Source organism: Pteropus vampyrus, unplaced genomic scaffold (genome assembly GCF_000151845.1).
Source record: "Pteropus vampyrus isolate Shadow unplaced genomic scaffold, Pvam_2.0 Scaffold224, whole genome shotgun sequence".
Lineage (NCBI taxonomy): Eukaryota > Metazoa > Chordata > Mammalia > Chiroptera > Pteropodidae > Pteropus > Pteropus vampyrus.
Window position 1 is genome coordinate 268,570 of NW_011889005.1, and position 10,613 is coordinate 279,182.

A 10,613-nucleotide genomic window follows, 5' to 3' on the forward strand; every position below is an offset into this window, starting at 1 on the left:
AGTCCGTTTCCGCTCTATGTTTTTCTTTAGATTTCGCATGTAAGTGGGATCCTGTGGCATTTGTCTTTCTGTCTGACTCATTTCACTTAGCGTAATACCCTCTTGGTTCATCCGTGTTGTCGCAAATGGTACAATTTCATTCTTTTTTATGGCTGAGTGTGTATGTACCGCTTCTTCTTTATCCAGCCATCAATCGTTTGTTAGAATGGCTGTCATCAATAAGTTCACAAGCAACAAGTGTGGACAAGGATGTGGAGAAAAGGGAGCCCTCGTGCCCTGCTGTTGGGATTGCAAATGAGCACAGCCACTACGGAGAACAGTTTGGAGGTTCCTCAAAAAAATTAAAAACAGAACTGCCCTACCGTATGACCCAGCAATTCCACTGCTGGGTATTTATCTGAAGAAAACCAAAACACTACTTTGAAAAGATATACGCACCCCTGTGTCCACAACCTTCTCGGGCTCTTTCCATCTGTCATACCAGTTAACTCATCCCAGAGACGTGAAGTGGCTGGAACAAGGTCACCTGCCATTTCAGTGTTGGGCTTGGCTGCATTTCAGCGCATCTAACATATGTACACAGTCTCGCACACGAAATGGTCGGGGCCATGTGTGTTTCTGGATTGAATTTCTTCTGGAATTTAGAAAGGTAGTAATTTGCAAACTACATAACATTTACTGTGGTGTGTCGGGCAGCATCCCTAATCAAACTCGTTAATATTGATGCAACAGAACCGTGTAGATTTCCATTAAAAAAACCAAACAAACAGGATAACTACAGACTGTAAATAGCCTGTGTCAGTGCAAGCCAGGCTTTTCTGCCAGTGGAGCTGTAATAAGCACTTGTTTTCAGAGGCTGAGGATTTTGAAATTGTGGACAAGAAGGTATGATTCTGTCTCAGCTTCTCTCTACAGGAAATGGCAAACAGAACTTCTTCCCTTTTTCCCTTTCTTTCCCCTTTTTCTCTTCCCATCAAAGTCCAAAGTGACAACTACATGAGACAGCAGTGACCTCAGCAGCTAGCTTGCGTCGAGGTTAAGTGCCATGCCAGGCACTGGGTAGGCGTCATCTCCTTTAAGGAGCGTGACATCCGCCGATGTGGCAGCCCCTATTATTACGTATTCTTTGTAAGTAAAGAACTAAAGCTCAGGGAATTGTTGCTTTTTAAGTCAACAGTTAATCAGTGTCGAAGGCATAACTTAAACCCACTGTGCTTGAAGGCGAAGGCTGTATCTCAGTCATCATCGCCTCTCCCTGTCCCTGGAAAAGTGACCCACGAAATATAGGTACTTGACAAATTGTTGGTCAAGTGACAAATTAATTGACTGGTGATTTGGGAACTGAGTTGAAATATGGGTACCGGGTAATCTGGGGTGTGCTCAGGACGGGGGCATGATGACTTCTGGAAGAGCACCCAGAGTCACATGGAGAGTTGTACCGTTGTAGTCACGTTTGGAGCCGTGGTCAGGGCTGGGCATGGTCAGCCTTGAAAGGCGCATGATCCCAGCTGGTGGCCGTGGTTGGCGGGTGTTGGACTGGGCGGGCGGTGGGCACAGAGTCCAGGTGGTGGAGAGCCTGGCGGAGAGTGACATTGGGATTGGAAGAGCATAATCTCTTCTGAACCGTGGCTCCCTCCATCCCAGAACTGATCTCTGTCTCCTTCTTCCTCTCTCTAGGGGGACCGAGGTGCACCTGGGGTCCCTGGCTTACCTGGCACCCGCGGAGACCCGGGCACCGGGGCTGCTGGCCCTCCTGGCCCTCCGGTGAGTCCTCACTCATGCAGCACGCCCTTGCTCTGGGGCCACACAGCAGTCCCTGCTGGCCCACGTGTGCCCTGGGCCTAAGCGCAGAAACTCTCTTCCCCAGCTAACGTGGGGCTGGGTCGCCGGCCCCCGGGTCTGTCCACCGTGGCCGACAGGGTTACTAAAGCCGGGTGTATTTCTTATGAGGGTGAGGCTTTTGGGGAGACTAAGACTGTCTCACTTAAACAAAAGTTCTGGACAACTTTAGCACAAACCGAGTTGTAGCCAGTGACGGTGACTTGGTCGGGAAGGCGATGTGACTTGGAGAAATGGCAGGCTTTCATGTATTCCAGGCAAAAAGAGTTCATTGCGCCCCGCCCCCCACCCTGTTAGTATACAGGTGGGAACAAAGTGGACTCGAGGAAGGTTTGAATACAGTCTCCAGAGTCAAATCTAGGAAGCGGTCTGCAGATTGGTAGTTTTGAAGAATAGTTCGCGCCGGTCTGCTGGAGGTCAGTTTACGACTTGAGCAGTCGTGAAGCCTTCGAGCTGTGAGGCTTGTGAGGATCAGCGACATCCAGGCCCCATCCAAGTTGAAGGTCGCTGTCAGTATCTGCGGCCCCCACCTGCCCTCGTCTAGAAATAGAAGACACACCGCTTCCCAAGCTAGTCCATCCAGATTTGGAATTTAGACAGTTATTTGTTTGGAGAATAGACATTTATTAGAAATGCCTTTCCGTAGAGAGTAGGGCCACGGACTGTATCTTCCTTTCAGTGCTTCCGATTCTGCCCCTTGTACCACGTCTCTTCCCCACCCCGCCCTTTTCCAGGGCTGCTGGAGTAGGGTTCTGAAGCCGGAATTACCCCCCCAGAATAGAGGGCCGACTGTAAGTGAAAGTCCCTAAGGGTTCACCGGCTCGGCCCTCAGTCGGAGAGCCAGGTGGCAGAGGTGGGTACAGGTCGCCCCGCAGCCCCCGTTGGGGCCGGCTAACTTCGCCCACGATGCGCCCGCCCGCCTAAGCGGCTTCACCTGAGGAGTAATTGGCAGATTCTAGCCAAGAGGCTGTAAATCAGCGGTCTGGTGTCCTTCCTTCACTCTGACTTATTAAAAGCTTCCGTGGTAGAGGAAACCTTATTGAATTTTCATAAACCCTGTCTGTGGCCTCCGGCATAGGCTCGGAGTGGGCTGGGGGTCTGAGCGGAGGGTTCGGGGGTGTGCGAGGGGAGGTGTGTGAAGGAGGGGTGACCACGGGCTGTGGGTTCGTCAGGGATGCGGTTGACCCCTTATCGGAACGCTGCCATCTGCCGGGTGGTCTGCAGGGCGGTCTTCAGGGCCCACATCCCCTCCTTCAGCCCTGCGAGGGTCAGCTCGTCACTGAGGGCTGGGATTAGGCAGAGCATCTGAGGACAGGATTCAAGGGCAAGCTTGTTTGGGAAATGCTCTCGGATGTCACCCCTTGGGGGTGGCAGCGTGAGGGGAAGGGAGAGGCCCAAGGGAGACGTATCAGTGAGTGTGTTCCGCTGTGGGCGCTAGGGGCGTGCTGCCACAGGCAGCCCCGGGCACTCCGTGGTGGGTCGAGAGCTGTTCTGTAGAAGGGGCGACCAGGGGTGGGGGGCCTCAAAGGAGGGAAACTATTTTCAGCCGAGTCTCACAGCAGAGAAAGAAGAGCGTTTAGCGCATTCGAAACCCCTGGGGCTTTCAACTCTGTAAATTTTCACTAACTGAATTATCAGCAAATAGCAGAAGCATCACCGTGCCTGTGCGCGCAGTGCGTGTGTGTATGTACGTGTACGTGTGGTACATGCGTGTGAGCATCGTGTATATGATATACATGTTGTGAACATATAACATGGTATGTGTTTATCATGGAGAATTTCAGATACACCAAAAGTTGACAGAACTGTGAAGTGGACCCCGGTGGCCGCACTCAGCTCCAGCCACCCAGATGCCTGTTCAGTGGCCACTGCTTCCTTCTCGTCCTCTACTTCCCTTTGTTATTTTGAAGACAGTCCTAGGCATACAGCCCTTTATCTATAAATGTTTCAGCATATATTTCTAAAAGATAAGGGTTTTTTGAACGTAACCACAATGTCATCATCATATCCCTCCCGGAATAATTCTGTGAGGCCATCACACAGCCAGTCGACGTTCAAGTTCCCATTTTCCCCATAAACGTCAAGCTTCTGTAGTTTCCTTGTGTTCGAATCAAGATCCAACCAAAATACACAGCAATCGTTTTTTTTTTTTTCTCTATAGATTTTCCCTTCATTCTTTATTTTTTTCATTTTGCAGTTTTTTAACTGATGAAACAAGATGGTGTTTTGGTCTCACAAAGCTTTCCACAGTCCGGAGTGGACTAGTTTAATAATTTACACGCCGCTGTGTCCTGTGTCCTGTAGACCGGTACGTGGGCCTAGAGGCCCCATCAGCTCAGGTTGGAAGTTTCTGGCGAGACTTCACAGGTACCGTGTGCCTCCATCGGGGGACACGTGATGACTGCTGATCTCCCCTGTGATGCTCCTGGTCTTTGATGTCTGATGCTTAGATCAATTCGCACATCAAGAGAGGCAGCTGGTGCTATTCCTGTTCTATTGTTTGTTTGTTTGTTTTCTAACGTATTATCTGGAATGCTTCTACATGCAGAAATAGCCCCTCTCTTACAGTTGAGACACCCAGTGGCACCAGCCACACAGAAGGCAGGCCACAGACACGACAGTCTCTCCCTCTGACTGTTTTCAAGTAGTGACTTGGTTTTCAAGCAGCTTACAAAGATGACTAGATGTTTTTGTTTTGTATGATTTTGAAGTCAATTTAAACACATTGGATGTGTTTTAATAGAGCGCAGTTATTTTCTTCCTTTAGATGCTCAGATCGTCTTGTCATATGCCCATAAGAGCCTGTCCTCATCGACCCTGAGAACCTGACACCAGCCTAGCAATCCCCCAGGGCTTCCCGCTCTTTGGAATGACAAGACGTTCTAGATTTGTGCACAGTCCTTGTCCAGAATCAGCCACTTCTCCAAGGAGTTGTAGTTCCTTTTAGGGGAAAGTGGTATCAGATCAAAATCTGCACGTGAGGGTACGATGACTCCTGAGTAAACACGCCTGCGGGTGTGATCTTGGAAAAGAGGGTGGTGATTGTTGAAAAGGCGTAGGTGTCAGATTTAGGCGTGACCCTAGGAAGTCATGATTCACCCTTGCGACTCGACACACTTTTATGTTTTCCTAGAAGTCGGCAAACAATCGCTGTGGGCATGCCTTTCGCGGCCAGGAACCAGCCCGCTTCTCTACTTAGAGTGCCTTCTTTTATTTCCGATGGCCCGAGGCAAGGCGGCCTCTGTCTTTGTACTTCCATCGAGGAAACTGAAGCTCATAGAGACTAAGTGACTGGCTCAGGCTGAAGCAGCTAATAATCGATAAAGCTAAGGTTTGAAGTGAAGACCTTTTTGATAATAAAATCCAATGACATCACAGAGGAATTTGGAACTTAGTCTGATGAATGTGTTAAATGCTTTTTGTGGGTCCTGGAAGTTAATTTGGGAACAAAGGGCGACTGACTCTAAGATGATATGGCAGCATTCCCCGGGCCAGTAAGAAACTGAGTTCCTTTCCTTGAGGAATAGACAGTCTTTGCAAGGAGCAGCATTCAGATGTGTGGACATCGGTCCCCGTGTGCCGTTGACTCACACCTGGACGGAAGCAGTGCGAGTACTGCAGGGAGCAGTGACTTCTGAGTTGGACGGACCCCAGATGGAGTTCTGAGGCCATCATCCTACCTGCTTGATTTACCTGCTTGGCTTCAGGCCTCCGGAGATCCCAATGCTTGTTTTAGTGCTCAGCTCTATACTTAGAATGATGCTTATTCTGTTTTACCAGGCAGTTCTGGGACATATTTAACGGGCAGGCATTTAGGTTACCTGGCGTGTCATTCTGCCAGAACTTGTGCATGTGTGTGACATCTCCCCGTTGGGACTGTCTAAGGACGGTCTGGCGGGCTCTGCTCCTGGGCAATGGGGTGCCGGCTGGTGGCCCCTGGTGTGGCTTGGGCAGGTGTCTTGTTCCCTCCGGGCCCTAGTTTGCCCCTCAGGGAAATGGAAGGGTGATTACAGATGACCCCCAGGTTCTCCTCGCACTTTAAAATTTAAAATTCGATGCGGCGCTGTTTGCTATGCTTGGCCGTCCACGTGCGGGCGCCGTGCTGCGCGTGCAGACTGCCGAGCGAGGAGCTTGGCGCCCCGTCCCATGCAGCGTGCGGTCCATTCATCGGGGAGGACAGGTGGCCGACAAGCAATGGTCGCACTAAGCGTCACGTCCTGAATGGGGTGCACAGAGGAGCCAGAACACCATCTCTAACAAGCATCCCGGAGAAGCCAGGATGGCTTTCTGTGTATGGGCGGTGACATCTCAACAACCAGAGTGTGACAAGAATGTGTCCAGGGAGGAAGGCAGGGTGGAGCCTTGCACACGGAAGCACCACAGAGCAGAGGCTCGGGGACAAGGAAGGTGTTGCTCCCTGCAGGGCCCAAAACCGCACGAATGCCCCGGTCATGGAGCACATCTGGGGGGCTGTATCTCGGACCCGAGTGTGCCTAGGCTGGACACACTCATAGGAGTGCAGACCCGTGTGTGTGTGTGTGTGTACGAGTGCGCACAACCTCATAGGAGTGGGGAGAAGCACCAGTGCGGCCTCAGCCATCCAGGCCATGCTGGGGAGTCTGGCCCTGAGTGTGTCCCCAGCCTTACCTGAGTAAGAAGTGGGTACAGCAATAGGATACTGGGGTGCTGGTGCCCACCCCACACCAGAGTTACAGACTAGGGATGGACCCAGGTGTCAGGAACCAAGCAGATGCCAAGGTGGGGCGGGACCAGCTCAGGGGCAAATGGAGCAGGTTCCAGGCGCATTTCCACGCGTAATGCCAGTGGGTGGGTGGCGACAGGGTGACACAGTCCGGTTCAAGATGGGAGGAAGTTCGCTGCCCCTCTGAGGACAATTAGAAACCTGGCTTGGGCAGAGCATTTGAGATCTTGTTTTCCATCAGTTTGGCTCAATAAACTCAAAAAAAAAAAAAGGAAGGAAAGAAAAAGAAAGAAAAGAAAGAAGGAAAGGAAAGAAAGAAAAGGAAAAAGGCAAAAGGAAAGGAAAGAGGGAGGGAGGGAAGGAAAGGAGAGGAAGAGAGAGAGAGAGAGAGAGAAAGAAAAAGGAGAGAGGGAGGGAGGGATGGAGGGATGGAGGGACGGAGGGAGGGAAGAGGGAGGGAGGGATGGAGGGATGGAGGGAGGGAAGAGGGAAGGAGGAGGGAGGGAGGGAGGGAGGAAGAAAGGAAGGAAGGAAGGAAGGAAGGACGGAAGGAAGGACGGACGGACAGACAGACCTGGCTTAGAAATAAACACCTCAACGCTTTTACGCGAATATTTCATTCCTACTTTGCTTACTTCTGTTCGTTTGTTCTTCAGGGCCCGGCTGGACCCGCGGGAGATAAAGGACCCCCGGTACAGTATGACTGAAAGGGCTGGGTTTCGACGGGAGAAATTCTGCCCTAACCAAATCAGCTTTAAATTGGAGTGGCCGGGAACTAAAGTTGTTTCAGAAAATCCCTAGCGTTCACCGTGGGACGCTGCCACATGCAGCGCTGACCTGTTGACGGACGCACTGGGAAGGGGGTGGGGGCCATCTGATCCAGCACGCCTGTGTCGTCATCGGCCAGGCCGAGACTGGCTTTGCTTCGTGGCATCTCCGCATCATGGAAGGACAGCCATGGCTTCATGAATTTATCACATTGCCAGAAGTACTAGTTTTGAATCCTGGCCTTATCACCCCCAATCACCACAAGCAAATGCCGGATCTCTGTAAGGCGGGCTCGGTCGGAGCTGACGGACTGAATGCAGGGGACGCCATGGGCGAGCCCTCAGGCCCGGCGGCAGCCCCCGCTGATAGACACCTGTGCCCGTTCATCAGCACAGCGTGAATTCCCGTGAGCTCACCCAGCGCAGGAGCTGCCTGGTGACAGCTGGCGGCACCGTCCCCTGTGCCATGTTGCACGTGTTTAATTCTGCTCACTCGTGTGATTTCTGAACTCAAGAGGAGATTTTTATACCCGTTTTGTAGATTGGAAAACTGAGGCTCAGAGCAGACAGCTGATAGGCGTGAGAGCAGAGGTGGAGTAGACAGACCCTGGTGGAGGGGTCGGGGCGAAGGGGAGGTTCACGAAGGCCCCGGGAGAGGCAGGGTCAGCCCCTGAGCAGCCGCACGGCGAATTCTGCCAAGACACAGAGCCTTTGCCGCCTGCAGATCTATTGAAGGAAAATTCCCGCAGGAAGTGAGGGCCGTTAGGAGAGAGATCTGTGCCAATTCCTGGTAGTGTCCTGAAGTTTTCAACGGAATGGGAGTGATTCTCTTGAAAAAGGAAAACGGCCAGCGAGGGGTCAGGCACTGTGCTGGGTCAGCCCGGGTTTACTCGCTTAGCTGGTCAGCAGCCCCCAGGCCCGGTTATCCCTGGGACGCAGGAGTGGGGGTGAGCCAGGGTTCGAGCTCAGGCCTGCGTCCCTGCAGGAGCTGTCCCTTTCCACTCACGACAGGGCCCTGCGGATGGGGCCTGGGCAGCAAGGCTCACCGTGCAGGTTGTCCGGCACGTTCTCTGTGCGCGTGTGCATGCCCACCCCCACGAGGATAGTGAGATGAGTCAGCGAGCACCACGCTCCATATCAGACTCCTCAGAGCAACAGACGCTTATACAGGAGACACAGCCCTCGCCAAGGAACGGGGGCCTGATTTTGCTTAAACTGTTTTGGGGGCTTCTTCTCTTTCCTCAGGGATCACGAGGCTTACCTGGATTCCCTGGCCCCCAGGGACCAGCTGGCCACGATGTAAGTAAAGAGAGACGGTGCGGGCTCGGCCGAGGTTCTTACAGACCCCCCCGGAAGCCCGGCCTCCCTCGGCCAGGAAACCCCCGAGGACCTGTTTCCTCCACTAACCCCGCGCATGAACGTTCTCAGGTGTTCGCTCTTCTGTGATTGTGGCCTCTAATTTTGCGTGGTCTGGTTTTATTTTTTATGCTTTTGGGTTACACGTCGAGGACCCCGCCAGCTCCCGGCTATCCCATTCAGTGCTTCTGTTTTTCGGTCAGTCCCGCTCAGTGAGGCCCACCTTCTCCGTGGACTTGTTCCTGACCCCAATCTGGAATGGCTTTCTCCCTTCAGGGGCCTTCCACAGACGTATCTGGTGCTCATTATCCCTCACTCACCCCTTCCCACTCATCTCCACAATCTGGCTTTCACTCGGGTAGACCTGAGCTCCAAGAAGATAGGGAGGCGGGTCTCCTGCTCCTGGATGCGTAGCAGCAGCCAGGGCCGTAGCGCTTGCTGGATTCCCACTCCCGGAGCAGGCGGGGAAGTGGCAGCCGTGAGTTCTCCTGGAGCGAAGACGTCTGGCCCCAGAGCGGTGGCCTCTATTGGTTAGGCTCGCAGCTGCCCATCTCCGTAGTTTCGGTTCACGGTCAGCAGGCGCAGCGCGTGACCCTCCCGTCCTCTCCTGGGGTTCCGTTCCGCACGCTGAGATGTCCCCGCTCCACTCTGTGCATCCGGCTCTTGCAGCCAGTGCGACAGGAGTGGCGCCTCCTTGTCGAAGCTGGTCCTTCCCGCTGCGTTTGGAAAAGGACGGTGGGAGTTTAAGATAGGGGTGTGTGTGCATGTGTGTGCGCGTGTGCGTGCGTGTGGACGCGTGTGCGCGTGGTGTTCAGTTTCGTGTCTTGGATAGGAGTTACGGGAGGGGTCGCTCACTGTTCTAAACGTTTGTACAGTTGGCATTTCCTGGGGAGCCTTCAGTATTCAGCTGAGATCAGACCGCGGCTTTTGGCGGGGCCCGTCTTCACGGCTGGCTGATGTTTCCCACTGAGTTAACGCTTGGCGGACTCGGGTAGGGGAGGCGTGGGTAGAGCGGGTCAGGGTTGTGTGCTGAGCACAGCTAACGGTTTCTTTCTTTCTTCTCTCAGGGGGTACCAGGCAGTCCGGGAGGAAGAGGGCCGCCCGGCAAGCCAGTACGTCTCTAGCTGTTCCGGGGGGATGTCGGCTCTCAGTCAGGGCCCCAGCGGGGATGAAGTGTCGCTCAGATGGTCCAAGAGACTTTTAAAAAGGGACTTGCTTTAAAGCCGTGGGCAGAGAGAACTAATCTGAGACGCCGCAGTGCCAGAGATAGACCGCGGTGGGGAGCCAGTGCCACCGCATGTCTGCTGCAGAGCCAGGTGATGGCGGCAGTGGCGGGAAGGGACGCGGGAGCTGCCTCCGTCCAGCTCAAGCGCAGGCCTGCAGGCGCGTTAGCTGGTGACCGATCCCCGGGGCTGCGGCCTCCGGGGACATGGAGCAGGACAGAGAGGCGTAGGCGCGGACCTGGGCCGAGCAAGTGGACAGCAGCAGCGTCCACTGCCAAGTCCTCCCTGCCGTTGACTCAGCTGGGCAGCCCCGCCCAGGGGCCCGCCCTGCGTGGCACCAGGAACTGGCTTTTGCTCTCTCGTGGTGAGGACGGCGGAAGCTGTGACAGGTCGAGCAGGAGGGGACAGTCTGAGTGTGGGGTCGTGGCGGCCTGGCCACACGTGCAGCCTCACTTCCCTGAAGTTAGCAGTGCCTGGTGACCCCACAATGTCTAGCCATGTCGATCCTGGAGGACACGGCCCAGAGCCTCCAGTCCCCCCGCAGCGGGCTTGCGAGGACGGCCCCTAATTCTCCCAGCAATCACGTCATCGAGGGCGTGGGCCGTGACCATGAGTGCCCGGGGAAGACGGGAAGTGTAGCCGACGAGGGACACTCGCCTGAGCCTCGGCGACCGGGTTTCCGTCGGGGTTGGTCTTGCCGGCGTGGCTGAGCTTCGGCGCTCGGCC

The 10,613-nt window shown here is 54.1% G+C and overlaps 1 protein-coding gene across 1 annotated transcript in view; it reads left to right on the forward strand.

The window, feature by feature from the left end:
* COL22A1 (collagen type XXII alpha 1 chain) overlaps nt 1-10,613 on the forward strand; it is a 191,307-nt gene that overhangs the window by 137,858 nt on the left and 42,836 nt on the right. Inside the window, exons 34-37 of the mRNA XM_011373400.1 lie at nt 1,678-1,764; nt 7,198-7,233; nt 8,554-8,607; nt 9,732-9,776. Coding sequence (XP_011371702.1) covers nt 1,678-1,764; nt 7,198-7,233; nt 8,554-8,607; nt 9,732-9,776 — 222 coding nt within the window. The remainder of the gene's footprint in view (nt 1-1,677; nt 1,765-7,197; nt 7,234-8,553; nt 8,608-9,731; nt 9,777-10,613) is intronic.